Raw genomic sequence first — 16,438 nt, 5'->3', positions numbered from 1 at the left:
AAAAGGCCAAACATCTTCTCCTGGTACACTTCTTCTCCAGGACCACAGTGACATATTAGTGTATATATATATATATATATATATATATATATATATATAGCAATAACAGGTGCATGAAATAATCAACAGATGTAAATCTTTGGATGACTAGATCATCAGTATTCAGAACATTTAAAAAGGTAAATGCTATATAGATAATGTTAGCTGTTCCCGGTACAGGACTGTACATTAGTCTGTAGAGGGCAATACTGTGCTATATCAGCAGTATAGATATTGTAGTATACTTTACTCTTTTTCCATTGGTAGATATGCACTGTGAAGGCAATACCTTCAGTACACTTTGTCATATTTTCATTTCAAGTCATATTTTAAGTCAGTATTTTAAATCATAAAAACATTATTCATGAGTCATGACCAACTCCATGTTTTTCCAACACACTGATATGACTTAAGGCACAGTCTGAAAATGCAGAAACTAATTAATATTATTTTAATTGTGCAATTTTTTTTTTATCTCATTAATATAGTAGATATTTTTAAGTCATTGAAGCATTCTGTCTGAGTTGTTAATTATCGTGAGAACAAATACACAGTATGTCTTTCGAAAGCTTTCTCCAAATAACTTTAAATACAAGCATAATCTGGAACAAGACGTTTTTCTCAGTTATTCATTTATTCATTTTTTTCTATGAGCAAGATTAGTTTTTGTGATTGTGAAATTTCCAGGTGTAATTTAGTTTCAGGCTGTTCATTTCTGTGTTCTATAAACAGCTGGTCACGTTAATCTCCTCAGTTAACATTTTCAAATGTGAGAGGTCTATGTGGGAATGAATAGATTAGCAGTCTGCAGATTTGAACCAGACCAGAGTTGGTAACATAAAAATCTGTAACTGCCTTCATATCGCAACCATTTTATATAATTTATATAATTTTGTTAGATCAATAGAGGACTGTAATTTCAGTATGGATTGTTTATAATTTCAATATGCATTTATTATTTTCATCTGGCACTTCTTTTAACACCTGTGTATGTGTGTGTCTAGAATGTCATTATTTTTTTTCGAGCAGCTCTTTCAGACGAGAAGCAAAACACAGTAGGAGAGGTGTGGTGCAGTGCATGGCTGTGTGAAGGCCTGGATGATTATTGTGTAAGGAGGTAAAAACAATCTTATTTCAGTATCATTCTGTTCTTAGGTCTGTTGTAAACGTATAGTCTGCATGTCATTGTGTCATTTCCGAGGCCTCTGAGCTCTCCTTTATGAAGCCCCAGCTGGATGAACTGCTTTTACCTTTTTGACTTGATGCTGAAAAATATAATGTTGTGATACACTGAACAAAATAATAAACACGATACTTTTGTTTTGCCCCTATTTTTCATGAGCTGAACTCAAAGATCTAAGACTTTTTCTATATGTACACATAAGGCCTATTTCTATCAAATTCTTTTCACAAATCTGTCAAAATCTGTGTTAGTGAGCACTTCTGCTTTTCCGAGATAATTCAACCACCTCAAAGGTGTAGCATATCAAGATGCTGATTAGACAGCATGATTATTGCACATGTGTGCCTTAGGCTGGCACCAAAAAAAGGCCACTCTAAAATGTGCAATTTTATTGTATTGTGGGACCACCATTTGCCTCACTCAGTATAACACATCTCCTTCACATAGAGTTGATCAGGTTGTTGATTGTGGCCTGTGGAAATTTGGTCCACTCCTCTTCAATGGCTGTGTGAAGTTGCTGGATATTTGCAGGAACTGCAACATGCTGTCGTATACGCAGAAACAGGGCATCCCAAACATGCTCAATGGGTGAGTGTCCAGTGAGTATGCTGGCCATGCAAGAACTGGGATATTTTCAGCCTCCAGGAATTGTGTACAGATCCATGCAACATGGGGTCGTGCATTATCATGCTGCAACATGAGGTAATGATCATGGGTGACAAAATTGGGCCTCAGGATCTCATCATGGTATCTCTGTGCACTCAAAATGCCATCAATAAAATGCACCTGTGTTCACTGTCCATAACGCCTACCCATACCATAACCCCACCTCCCACCATGGGCCACTCGATCTACAGTGTTGACATCAGGAAACCACCCACACGATGCCATACACACTGTCTGCCATTTGCCTTGTACACTGAAAACCAGGATTCATCCATGAAGTGCCAGACTCCATCGAATGTGAGCATTTGCCTACTCAAGTTGGTTACGATGACAAACTGCAGTCAGGTCGAGACCCTGATGAGGACGACAAGCATGCAGATGAGCTTCCCTGAGACGGTTTCTGACAGTTTGTGCAGAAATTCTTTGGTTTTGCAAACCGATTGCTGCAGCAGCTGTCCAGGTGGCTGGTCTCAGACGATCTTGGAGGTGAAGATGCTGGATGTGGAAGTCCTGGGCTGGTGTGGTTACACGTGGTCTGGGGTTGTTAGGTCAGTTGGACGTACTGCCAAATTCTCTGAAATGCCTTTGGAGATGGCTTATGGTAGAGAAATAAGCATTCAGTTCATGAGCAACTGCTCTGGTGGACATTCCTGCACGCCAATTGCACACTCTCTCAAAACTTGCGACATCTGTGGCATTGTGCTGTGTGATAAAACTGCACATTTTAGAGTGGCCTTTTATTGTGGCCAGCCTAAGGCACACCTGTGCAATAATCATGCTGTCTAATGGTGGATGGATTACTTCTTGGCAAAGTGTTGCATTTATAAAATTGTTCAGTGCATGACTAAAATGTTTGAACCTTGTCATTGCTTGCAGACATTTAAGATGCATTCATAAATAACTTTTTATGTCATTAAATAAAAATAAACATCTACTTTCTGCAGTTCTTGTATGTGACGGATAGGCTTGTTAGGATTTCTGCATCAATAATAATGTCTCACAATGAATAACCTTTATTTAATAATTTTTACAGCCGGTGCTTTTAATTTGTATATTAAAAGGCATGAACGACAGTGAAGGATTTGTAAAAGTTTTGCGCAGCAACGTTGTATATTTTTGTGTTGCCTGTCTCTTTAAGAGGTTAGATAGGCTAGTCCTCCTCCAGCGGAACTGTCTATGGTCTGTCCCACATCGGAGTGTAGCTACTGACACAGACTACAGTCGCTGAACTGAGGCGTAAGTATTATTAGTTTTATCTGTTTCCAACCCTTGTGCATTAATGCAGATAATAATGTTTATATGTAGTCTTATATTGTCAATGCTTGTATCTGGCATTGCAATGACAACCTAACTCTCTGGCTAGTCAAACAAGCTAGCTATCAGGTGTTAACCTAATGTACTTTAGCCTCCTCTCTGCCATCTCCATGCTGACTCAGCCTTGCTTGAGTATCCTTTTATTAACTTTGTTTAATTAGCAATAAATTAGTCGATTTTGCATCGGGTTATCGAATACATCGGCAAGCAATAAGTTATAACTTACCCATTATTTTTTAATACACTTCCAGGTCAAATGTAACACAGAGTTTGGTAACGCTTTTGTTTCTGGAGTTCAGTGAAGTAACGAGTGACAGTGTCTAGGATAAACAGAGTTTATTGGCAGTCATGTCAACCTAAATATCATTTTAACCTGTGTCTATATAAAAATGTCTTTTGCAGTTTACACTTTTTTGTTTCCCCTTTTCGTAAATTACAGCTTTTCTAATCAGGAAACCATCAAATATGCATTCTGGGAAGAGAATATGTGTATAATAAATTTAATACAAATTAGGATTTAATTGCAGCTAACATGCATAAAAAACAGACACTTTGAATGCAATGTAATTCTTTCAATGCTTTTTTGGGTTCAGTGTGAGCAGATTATTACAACATAGAAGAATATTACAACATATAATGTTTTGTGTAACCTGCCATACTTTCACTGCAGTGTCATCATTTGCTCTGGAGGGAGGCCATGGGCATGTGGTCACTTGGTCTTGGTGCTGTGGGGGCCGCCATTGCTGGCTTAATGCTTGCAAACACTGACTTCTTGCTGACTGAACCGGCACCTGTCACTCTAGAGTATCTAGGGAACGCTGACCTGAAAACCTTCAACAGTGGTAAGAAATGAAGTGAAATACAGAGGATGTGATCTTATGGATTTTTGAATTTTTTTTTACCAGTCGCTATCATGATTAAGCAAAACGGTGAAGGAATCACTGTATTCATTGAATATTTTTTAATCTGCATCCATTCAGATAAGAGGACTTTAAAAGCGAAAACTCTCTGGGAGAAATCTGGTGCAGTGATCATGGCTGTCCGGCGACCTGGATGATTTTTGTGCAGAGAGGTATAGTGATCATGTCTATAATAAAGTTCAGTCAGATGCTCTAATTCACTGCCCAGACAGAATCTGAGGACATTCTGTGATAAAGGAATAGTTTACCTCGAAATTAGTTTTTGCATTTTCAGTCCATCCAAGATGTAGATGAGTTTGCTTCGGAGCAGATTTATAGAAATGTAGCAATACATCACTTGCTCATCGATGGATCTTTTTCAGTGAATGGGTGCCATCAGAATTAGAGTCCATCCAGCTGGTAAAAAAATTACAATAATCCACAAGACTCTTATCCATCAGTTAATGTCCTGTGAGGTGAAAAGCTGTGTGTTTGTAAGAAAAAAAAACCCCAAAAACAAGATGCTTCAACTTTTATCAAGGAATATGCTTCTTCCGGTAAGAACAGTCCATCCATGATTGTCCTCTCACATCAAAATCAACCAACATATTTGTTGGCAAACAGTCTTGGATCCTTTTCTGCTTGTAAGTGGTGCTTGATCTGTGCATATTTCTCTCCTGATTCAGATGAGACTCGTATGTTAGCCAAGTGTGACATTAAAAACATGTCATTGATAGATTTTTTTTTATTACAAACATAAAGCTTTTTACTTTACAAGATGCTAATTGATTCACTGGAGACATTTGTGGATTATTGAATTGTTTTTATCAGCTGTATGGACGGCACCCATTCACTGCAGAGGATCCACTGGAGAGTAAGAACTGTATGATACATTTCTCCAGATATGTTCCAATGGAGAAACAAACTCATGGACCTCTTGGGCAGCCCGAGGATGAGTACATTTTCAGCAAACTTTCATTTTGGGGTGAAGTATTCCTTAAAAATAAGCCAGGAATACTACACTACTACTAGTAGCAAAAAGCATAAACACAGTAGTCTAAATGATGAATACATGAACATCTACAGGAGGCCTCTGAGCTGTCCTCTCTGAAGCCCCAGCTGGATGAGCTCGGGGTCCCTCTGTATGCTGTTGTGAAGGAGAATGTAGGAACAGAGATTCAGGACTTCAGGCCACACTTCGCAGGGGAGATCTTCCTGGATGAAAAGGTTAGTATGCATTAAAGGGATAGTTTGCCCAAAAGGAAAATGCTGTCATCATTTACACATTCTTGTGTCATTCCAAAACCATAAGACCTTTGTTCATCCTCAAAACACAAATGAAGATGTTTTCAGTGAAACCTAGGAGTTTTCTGTGCCTCCACCTCTGTAAGTCCACCAAAACCAAAACATTGACATTTCAAAAAATTAATAAAGAAAATAATAAAAGTAGCCCAAATGAATTGAGTGGTTTAATCGAAGTCTTCTGAAGGACACTACACACATGCATAGAGCAGCACATCAAATATGGCAAACAGAAGCTCAGTCGAGCCTGCGTGATGTGTATTACCAAATAGAGCATACCATTCATTATTCTGTCTGTTTGTGCACAGCAAGCTTTTTATGGGCCACAACAGAGGAAGATGGGTGGGCTTGGTTTCATTCGCTTGGGAGTATGGCAAAACTTTATAAGGGCTTGGAGGTCAGGTTACCAGGGCAACGTGAACGGTGAAGGTTTCATCCTGGGAGGAGTGTTTGTCATCGGATCAGGTGAACAGGTAATCATTTCGATATTTCATGGCACCCAAGAGAGTGCTTTTGTAGTGCATTTCAGAGCTTCAGCCACGTGCTTGTCCTCACACATCCTGTTCTTTGTTGTTTTCAGGGGGTTCTTCTAGAGCATAGAGAAAAGGAGTTTGGAGATAAAGTCAGCATAGGGTCTGTTTTGGAAGCTGCTAAGAAAATTTTGGTAGAAAATTAGATGTTGTCTAAATTTGTCAGGTGCAAATTTAGTCACAATCCACCTCACACATATCTCTTGCTAATGCTGTGAATAGAGAGAAAAGCTCAGGTTAAGCTGAATTGTTAGTACTGACTGGTACATTTTAATTCTGGTATGTACAAATAAGTCTAATGTAGTGTAATTAAGTGATATTGTTTTTGCACTTAAGAAATGGTTTTATGATGTTGTTTTGCACCTTACTGCATTCCTTTGGCTGCCTGCTGCCACACTGGTGTTTTTTTTATGTTGTATGTGTATTAATGAAAGTCTGTCTCCAAACTCCATGTTGAAAGAGCAGATTTGATGCAAACACATGCTTCTAAACCTGCTGGTGTCTGGTCAGTGAGCAGCTAAAGGTTCTGCTAGGGGTGGACAATGAAAAATAAACATGTCATCTCCAAAAATCCAGTTTGTCTTCATTTGACATTCTTTTGAGTATTGTTTATCCACATGAGAAATTCCATGTATTGTAGTTATATACACTGTATTTCTCCACAACACAACTTGCTACTGAGCCATTCAGCGGTAATCTCGTAGTATATTTGCACATGCAACAAAGAGCTTTTCTCTTTTCACCTACTATTACGTTTGCATTTTAAAGGCAGAGGACTTTGAAATGGCCCTAATAATAGCATTTTGCTTTAATTAGAAATCTGTGTTCCATCTGGGGAAGCCAAGCCATCCAGTTCAGAAAATGTCTGATTAAAGGAATTTTCATCCAAAAATAAAAATGTACTCCCCTTCAATAAATTGTTCACCAATGGATCCTCTGCAGTGAATGGGTGCCTTCAGAATGAGAATTGAAGCAGCTGATAAAAGCATCATGATAGTCCAGTCCATCAATTAACATCTTGTGAAATGAAAACCTATGTTTGTAAGAAAATCATCAAGGCGTTTTAACTTTAAAGGTACTGGTTCTGGCCAAAATGAATCAATAATCCATATCTTTTAATCTGGTGGAAGTCCATCCCTTGTTCTCCTCACGTCAAAACCCACTGACATGTTTAAAACTCTATGCTCCTAAATGCTGCTTAATCTGTGCATATTTCTCTCCTGATTCAGAAAAGGATTGTATGTCAGCTGGAAAAAAACTTTTGAAATTAAAAATGTCAATTAATTTGTTATAAAACGCAGCTTCTATCTTCACAAGACAAACTGATGGACTAGAGGCATGTGGAGTACTTGTGTTTTTATCAGCTGCTTCAATTCTCATTCTGACGGCACCCATTTACTGCAAAGGATGCATTAGTGAGCAAGATATAATGCTAAAATTCTCCAAATCTGTTCCAAAAAATAAATAAAACTCATCCACACCTTGGATGACCTGAGGGTAAGTAGATTTTAAGCAAATGTTACTATGCTTTCAAATGGACTTTCTTAGGTCAATTTTTTTCTTGGTTTTTCTAAGTATGATGTTCTTCTATAGCAAATGCTAACAAACAAAATATAGTCTCAGACATAGTTTAATATCTTTATTACACTGTACCAGATCAAATACACAAGGATTTAACAAAACAATAAAAAATGCTGGAAAAATAAAACAAGCACCAATAATAACCATAATAATTGTGCTGAAGTGGGTCTTCCTGGTGCAACATTTACATGCAAGTTACATCACACCTTTTACTGCACTTTCCACACTATAGAAGACTTATTAAGATGTGCTCTTAGCATCAAGCATATATGCAGTCATTCTTCATTTTCTTTGGCGTGGTCTGATTTTTGTAAATTGCCAAATGCATTTGGTGTGACAAAATGTTTTATTTAATCTATTACCATCTATATATGATTAATTGATGGACAACAATCATTTTATAATTATAAAGAAAATTATATATGACCATTCATTATCATAATATTGTTAATTTTAACATTGTGGGTACATCCAATAAACATTGTCAGTGGTCTAGTGCAATTTACAATCATAAAATATCTGTAAGATCTTGAAACGCCACCTTTGCTAAATAATTTGTTGTATTGCTGATATTACAGACAGTAAGCTGGGTCAGTGTGGTTTGAGGATGCTATGGCAGTACCGACAGTATAATGTCTGTCGATTTAAGTTTGTAATTCTGTGTTTATTATGTTGAGCATCACTATAAAGCATTGTGACACTGGTGAGCATTACACAACCAACTGAACTTTGTGTGCTGGTGCACTGTGCATTTTCAAAAGAAGAACGAGTCTTGACACTAGTCTGTGACACTTTTTGTAACAGGACATTCCCGGAAGAAATCAGACAGTTCTGTATAAATCACAATCAAATAGTCATATCCGTATAACATATGCAACACTTCTATATCAAATCTAGACATTTTTTTTGTACTATCATCATAGTAACAGGGAATTTGTGCATTAAATAAAGCAAGCATCAGTCACTGACTGCTTTCAACTGGGCTTCCTTTTTCAACGATATGCTTACATAACAATGTGCTTAGGTATTAGGCTAAATGATTTGCCTTCAATGGAGAAAACAACAGATCTCTACTGCCTCTTAGAGGACATGATGTGAATAACGACAGTGTTGTTGAAGTCTGATGGCAAAAACACTGTAAAGGTTTGTTAACTTAATCCACAAAAACAACAGGAACCAAACAACAAAAAATACACACCATAACAGTAGCACAATACGTCAGGGAAAACAAGTTTGATCTTATGTGCTCAGGTTTCAGGACCAGAGGCTAGTGAACTTATAATCGTTATATCATATACTACAGATACTACGACTGACATCATCATCATCATATATATATATATAAACACATAATAGATTACCCCATGACAAGCATTTTTCATCTATCAAACATGAGCAAACTCTGATCTTATAATTTGCTCTTGCAGTCTGACATATGTTGTGCTTCTTTCTTTTAGCCCAGACACATTCTGTCCTATTTGGGGAAATTATTCATACAATCACAAATGGTAATAAGTATTAAATATTTCAATAAATATTATTTTGACCATTCAGTACACAAACTACAATCCACACAACCAAATATCTCGGAGACATTTGTGACTAATTCAAACCACACGCCTATGAGGCTTAAACAGAAATAATGAAGTGTGACCTACAGGAAGTGATATCCATGAAAGTCCCAATAATTAGCATTTTGATGCGCTCATGAAGGAGTGTTTGCACATCTTAGGGTTTCTTTTGTAAATACATACAGGTGAATGCACACTGCATTCACTGCATAAGTGCACTTAATGGGCACATAGTGGAGTGGAGAAAGGTGGAAATACTCCTTCTAGCAGAATAAAGTTTAAAAAACCTAATTTCTGTAACTGTCTTTAGTAATAACGCACATGGTAGTGTGAAGTTAGTCAGACGTTTGAGCCACAAACCTGTAAATTAATATACTGGGAAATAAGTCTATGCGTGTGCAGTCAACACTAGATGGAGGCGTAAAGCAATGCAGCAGTTAACGTTCAAGCATCTTAAACTAAATCCAGCAGCAAGTTCTGACCTTCACTGTACATATAATCATTTTGGATAGTACGATAACATGGGTATAACTGACAAAAAATATATAACTCAGAACAGCAAAACAACAATAAATATGTTCTACTCTTCAAGTTGTGCCCACTAACCTCCAGTGCAGTGGAGGGCATCAACCTAGACCTGATTACAGACCCTTGTTAAAATAAACACTGGTGATGTGAGGATTGTTTTGTCGTATCCTCTCTTGAAGCTCCGGCTCCAGGCTGCTCACCTTCATAGAACTTCACAAAGACAAAAACAAAACAGAACAACACCAACCTAAATCAGCATGGCAAACCATGGCAAAAGCGTTTCTAAATTAGGAGCACTCACCTCTTCTGTGGGAACAGAGCACAGCACAGTGGAGTGGCAAACACCAGACTGTGAAGATGGAGAAGGGATTCAGTCATTGTTTTGAACAACGATTGCATTGTATAGCAAATAAACACTGCCTTAAAATCTCACCAGAGTCCAACAAGTCCAACTTGTACAGGGGCATTGAGCACCGGGAACCGCTGAGAAATAAACAGAAATTTTACAAAGCAGTTTAAAACACATCCATCACATCACACAGATTCAGAAAGGAGTCTGTCATTTGGATTCCTTACCTTCATGAAGGCCTTCTTTTCTAAGGCATTCATGATGACTGGAGGAATAGCTGTTTGAGGAAAATTCACAACATTCTCTAAAATTCATTTTGACTACTTTATTTGGCTGTGAATAAAATATTTAGTGGTTGAATACTTTTTAGCAAAATATAGAGGAACTCCAATATTTAGATGAAAAACATCTAGAAAAGCTTACCCATGGCTGGCACTGCCATGCCGATACGAGACACCACCACCTGTACGATGGCTTGCTGAGCAGCTTTACTTGATTCTCCGAGACGGTTTCCCTCTGCATCAGTGACAGGAATACCACACTTCAGCTCTCTGTAGAAGAAAATTCATTCAATGGATGATTCAACACCAACATATGCTCATTTTAGTCATTTAAATGTTGAAGACCAGTTTTCTCACTTACCTTTGTCTCATGAAGGGTATGTTGATACAGTTTGCAGCTGCCACTGCAGCAAATGGAACAAAACGCCCCATAATAGCTGGCAAGCTCTGAGAAAACATTCATTAAAACAATTACATTAAAACAATAGTGAGTAGTAAACCGATTTCTTAATGGTAAAATGTTTTGTTTGCTTAAAGTCACTCTGTAATTAACAATAAATATTGAGTAGTTTGGTGAAAGGACAGACCTTGGTCAGGGCCTTCAGTCCAAGGGCTGTTATTACAGCTCCAGTGGTAGCACTAACATAAGCTGCTCCAAGCTGACTGCAAAAGTTCAAATAAAATACATATGTCTTATTACTGAGCAGATCAATACCATTAATATTTCTAATGGAGCTCATAATTACTGATATTACAGAATGCACAACTCTCCTTTTTCAAGACTTGGGTTTAGAAATAGCTATGATGTCGAAGTAGTGTATTCATCCCTAAAGCATGTGTCATTTTGAAGAAAAATACAAGCCTCACTGCATAACCTGTATACAGACAATTAGGTGCTAGATGATAAACTGTCAATAAATAAATGATCAGAATGGAAACATACATAAATGAGCATGCAGTCAGAATATGCCTGTATTCAGAATGTGTAGTGATCATGAAACACTGACATCTCTGCTCCATGAAACAGAGTCCAACATTTGTATCATCATGGCAATTTGGCTCATGCATCTGCTTTCAGGAAGCTAAACTGTGTAATATACCAACATAGTGTGGGCAAAACACACCACACCATTAAGAAATGATGACCTCCATACAGAAACATGCATCCAGATTGTTTCTAGTAGTGATCTTAGCCTTCATACTTCACTGTGATTGGCGCATCTCCGCTGCGGTTAGTGTAGTTGACGATGGCGTTGAAGGACTGGTTTACCCACTGCCAAAACACCACTGCTGGGGTTGTCCTGGTTAAAATGAGAGAGACTTAAATTCAATAATAATAAAAAAGAATCTGACTATTTCAGACTATTTCTAATTAAAAACCGTTTCATGAACAAAGCTGTAGTCATAAGAATCTCCCAAACAAGGCTGTCATTTGAGTTACATGTTGGTCTTGCTCAAAATGACTCATTTGCAGATGACTCACTGATTCAAGTAAAAAATAAAATAAAAAAAATTATATATATTAAAAATTATATATATATATATATATATATATATATATATATATATATACATTTAATTTTTTTTTTTTAACAATCAATGTTCTTTTACTCTGTCAATGTTCTGAGAGAGCACAAAATAAACCTCCTAACCCTGATTCAAACTTCTAAACTAAGCGATTCAATAGAAGTGCTGTCTTTTCCATGACTCATTTAGGAAATATTCATAGAACTGAGAGGGGATATTTATCCCAAGCCATGGAAAGATTTACTCCGTTTCCTTTTCTGGCTTTAATATAAGACATTTTCAGGTCCTATATATACGTCCTGGCCATATGGTGTCCAGAACAATGAGTGATCCAGTTTGGGAGTGTGCTTACCTGTAAAAGGTAAGCATGCAACCCGTAATGGTCATGTTCATGGGCACTTGTGCAGACATGCGTCCAATTAGCAGCATTTTCTCTCCTGTGTCTGGGTGGAAAGCAGAGTCATAAATGTATTTGGCCCTCCATAGTTGATCTTCTGTTAGCCCAGGCTTCATGATTCCCAACCTGTAAAGGAGGGCACAGCAGTACAGTAACTCATCAAAACCATTATAGACTGATCCTATGATAAACTGACAACAGCATGGAGAGCTGAAATAGTATTTAAAGGTGAAGTTAAGGATGGGTGGTATTTTGAATTGTGTATGCACACCAAACAGATGGAGTAAAATAGAATAAGAGCTCATTAATTGTGTCATATGTACAATTTTAAAGTGTATTTTATAATAGCATATAGCAGTAATTGGGTCATTGAAAATGAAATGCAATTAATCTATATTCTTGTGTTTAGTTACTTAAATTTTTAGTTTAATGAACTGAACTTCTGCCTTAAAAAGCTTTATTTATTATTAGATTGTAATGTTACAATCAATGTTAGAATTTAATGTGATTTTAGACCCTTTTTTGCACAGACAGATAGCATAGCCTACTTCCACCATATTTGTTTTCTTTGCCTTTAATATAATATTAAAGTAATAATAATAATATAATAATATAAACATTGTTTTATTGGACATACACACACACATATATATATAAATATATATATATATATATATATATATATATATATATATATATATATATATATATATATATATATATATATATATATGTGTGTGTGTGTGTGTGTGTGTGTGTGTGTGTGTGTGTGTGTGTGTGTGTGTGTGTGTGTGTGTGTGTGTGTGTATACCAAGTTTTTGGCCATATCACCCAGCCCTAGGTGAAGGGTGTAATTTTGGGATTTTAAAATAGTTTTCCTATGCCAGCTTAATTTGGACAGACATAAGTAAGCCAGTAGGTTGATTCCTCTGAAAAAGCTCTGTGGCACTATCAAAACATTGCTATTTTTGTTTGAGTGTCTCAACCAGCAAACACTGACCAATGGCATTTGGGGTGGGACTGGTATCTGTTTGACTGACCAATGGGAGATGGGGGAGTGTTTGAAAACAGCCATTAATAAGACTTCACAGGGTGTGAGAGGTGGTAAAATCAAACACACACACACACACACACACACACACACACACACACACAGTCTGTTTAACTGTCCTTGTGGGTACTTTAGAAAGGAAAACAATATCCATGCCACAGTGTTTAAAGACAAAGTGTTCAAAGTCAGTTTAGAAAGGAAAATAAACATTCTACATTTCACACTCTAAAACCTTTCCCAGCAATGCTGTGATTGGTATGGCTAGTGGTTTCTTCATTATATTAAAGTACAGTATTCCACCCCTTAAGTTTACAGATACAGCATTAAAAACAGTCCAGAGGGATCACAGACCTGTAGTTCTCCACAGTAACTCTGGCATCCTCTAAAACCTCACTGGACAGCAGCACGGTTCTGGGGTCCGTCACCATGAAGAAGTGCTGAGCTCGGCCCATAAACGTGCCCTGGTCCCATCGTGGTTCTTTAATGTTGATATTCAGAGGCAAATCTCCAGACATCCTATTTGATTTCTGTGGGGATCATAAATACGTCTGGGTTATAGCGAGACTGAAAAACATAAGATGGTTTAGTAGCGGTTTAAACCCGATTTGTGGAAACAAAGGTAATTGGTGGACTTAAAAACCAATGATCATCTCTCAGATCATCTCTTGTCATGAAGAATGTTAAATCTGTCATGAAGAATGTTAAATCGGTCATGAAGAATGTTAAACTGCATCTATGCCAACATTGCTGAGGGTGGCATAATAGTTTAAATGGTTTTAAAGGTGAAAGTAAAACTAAGAAACTTAACGAAAGGGATCGTTAAAAGTAACCGTTGTTAAACCATATTTACTTTATGTTCATGCTTATTAATTTGTTAACTGCAATGCACGCCTGTAAACAATAATGTCTGACAGATGAACATGTGAGATTAGCATTGCATATAAAAAGAGGAAGAACTAGCCGGGGCTGTTGGGTTTGCAATATTTGTTTACTGCAGACAGTATGTAACGTAACTGAACTGTTTATTAACCAACGAAAATTGTATTGTTTATCTAACGTTACCATGGAAAGCGAGCGACTACAAACCGTAATTTTACTGCTATAGCTAAAGCTAACTTCTCTGCTGGTGCGATGTAAACTAACAAGGACATGCAAAATACCAACATTTTTCATTTAATTTCAATTGACCGAATCTGTCACTTTGTTAAACGGAGTTGTTTGTGCTATTTTCACATATAAAGTATACTATTTAATTACAAGCAAACTCAAATCTCCTTCAACTGGGTAAAATACCCTGTAGCTTCAACTTAATCTCGCGTACATGAACACAACAACAATATAAAAACAAACAAACGTGCATTAGTGTTTTAAGGGTCATTCAGTAAAATATCTGACACAGACCTTGCTAAAACACCACAGGTAACGTTAGCGTGCAGGTACTCCTTGAAGCAGATGACCTCAGTGATGACTGCCTTCCTCTGTTTGATGACAGGATTGAACGTACTTCCGGTCGTGCCTTCAAAATCAGCGTGAAGAGGGCTGAAATGATGAACGGGCACTTTTTGTGCGAAAAGGCGGTGTTTAGAGTACACAGATCCACAGTTGGCTCGTGAGACTGGGCGTGGACGAAAGCGGCGCTGTGATTGGTGGCTGTTTTGAGGGCGTGGCCTGGATGAGAGCTGCATTATGATTGGCTGTTTGATTCGTGATTTTCACACTGACCTCCCCGAGTTGCTCTAATGGGGGGTTTTAGCTTTTAGTAAAGGTTTTAAATGTGTTCAAAGTCGATATCAGCCATTTTGCGAAACTCCAGCCAGTTATCCACTGATTTAGCTACTGTACTTGCTCCAAAATCCCGCCTAAAAACGTTTCTGATTGGGTAAACAAGGGCGGGCAGCTCTGCTAACTCTCTTTTTAAATATATTTACAAAATATATGATTATCACAGACAGGTGCAATATGTGAAAAAAACCTAGTTCAGTTGTATCAAATATTTACCTATAGTATCAAAATAAACTCTTTTAGCACTTTTGACCTTTAAGATGAGCAAAATTAAATATATAGCTGCAATCTGGGATGATATAGACAATTGTTGGTTTTATTTGCATTTGTAATAAAGGAGTAGCCTATTAATATCGTGAAAAAACTACTAAAGCTGAAATTTACATGCACAATAGATACAGTAAAGGTTGTTAATTATACATTTTGAGTGGCAAATTCGGTTTATAATTTTAGTACACTTAAAAAACAAATTCACAGAAAAGAAACGTCGTTGAATGACCACTGAATGGCAGTAAAGTGTCACGAAGGGGATCCACTGTATGAACATTCACCATTTGATCAAAATAAATTCTCACTCACTTCTAATTGCAATCATTTATTCTGGATAGACATTTAAGCCCAAATGAGAAACGAAACATGCTGCATCTTGTTGTAGGCTAATGCGCTTTATTTAGTGTTTGATGGCGTCGGACGCTTACTGCAGACCAACGTGAGACTTTTTCCACAAGACCACTGTTCATATAATACTCTTATGATATGAGTGACGATTGTCAACCACTGGAGTAAATAAGTTTGTGCAGTGTCCTTCTGAGCTGCTCCACATAATCCAATCACATGCATTGAGAGTCAGGCTTAAAAGGAGGCTAATATTGCCTTTGCCTCAGGTGAAGGCAGGCGCGACAACATGGAGACAGGTAAAGGCATTTTACTTCATAAGATTTAGTTTTTCTTGCATTTATACATAACATTAACAGCAGCCTAAGTGGGATAAATAAGTAAGGTGAATTAGCTTTTATTCAGGATGAATAAAAAAAAATTACTGGTTATGCAAGTGATTTCAAACTAAATTGTTAATTGCATCTGTGCCTTAAGGATCTCACAGAGGATGATATTTGTATAGTTTTAAGATCTTCTCGCCCTGATTAATTTAAACTGGGATATTTATTCTGTAGAAGGGAGACAGTAGTTCATATCTGAGAATGCTGTCTTGTTATATTGTTAACTGAAGCGTTTCAATGCGCTTTACGCAACCTGTTGCTTGGGCGCTGTCCGAGGTGCTGAGGATGAGGCAGCGACAACTTCCTGTTTAGACTAACGTCCGGATAACACCAGTTTATTTTCTTCTCTGACCCAAAACACTTGACGAACACATAAGGGGTCAAGATGACGCGTACTGGATTCATTGAATTTATTTAATGAAAACGGATCCTGTTTCTGT

The 16,438-nt window shown here is 37.3% G+C and overlaps 1 protein-coding gene and 1 pseudogene across 1 annotated transcript; one reads left to right on the top strand and one right to left on the bottom strand.

Moving 5' to 3' along the window:
- The first annotated feature begins 3,026 nt into the window (after positions 1-3,026).
- Positions 3,027-6,508, top strand: LOC113112926 (redox-regulatory protein FAM213A-like; annotated as a pseudogene).
- Positions 6,509-7,557: 1,049 nt separating this feature from the next.
- On the bottom strand, positions 7,558-14,796 carry LOC113112925 (sideroflexin-1-like). The gene is made up of 11 exons (XM_026278862.1): positions 14,620-14,796; positions 13,570-13,745; positions 12,123-12,293; positions 11,446-11,544; positions 10,831-10,906; positions 10,605-10,690; positions 10,386-10,513; positions 10,190-10,239; positions 10,047-10,096; positions 9,915-9,962; positions 7,558-9,823 (listed from the first exon to the last, which is right to left on the bottom strand). The coding sequence occupies exons 2-11, from the start codon at positions 13,731-13,733 to the stop codon at positions 9,727-9,729; spliced, it is 969 nt and encodes a 322-aa protein (XP_026134647.1). The 5' UTR covers positions 13,734-13,745; positions 14,620-14,796; the 3' UTR covers positions 7,558-9,726.
- Between the last annotated feature and the right edge of the window lie 1,642 nt (positions 14,797-16,438).

The sequence above is a fragment of the Carassius auratus genome, chromosome 13 (genome assembly GCF_003368295.1).
Source record: "Carassius auratus strain Wakin chromosome 13, ASM336829v1, whole genome shotgun sequence".
Lineage (NCBI taxonomy): Eukaryota > Metazoa > Chordata > Actinopteri > Cypriniformes > Cyprinidae > Carassius > Carassius auratus.
The sequence above is the reverse complement of the archived record's forward strand: the minus strand, read 5'-3'. Positions and strand labels throughout refer to the sequence as shown.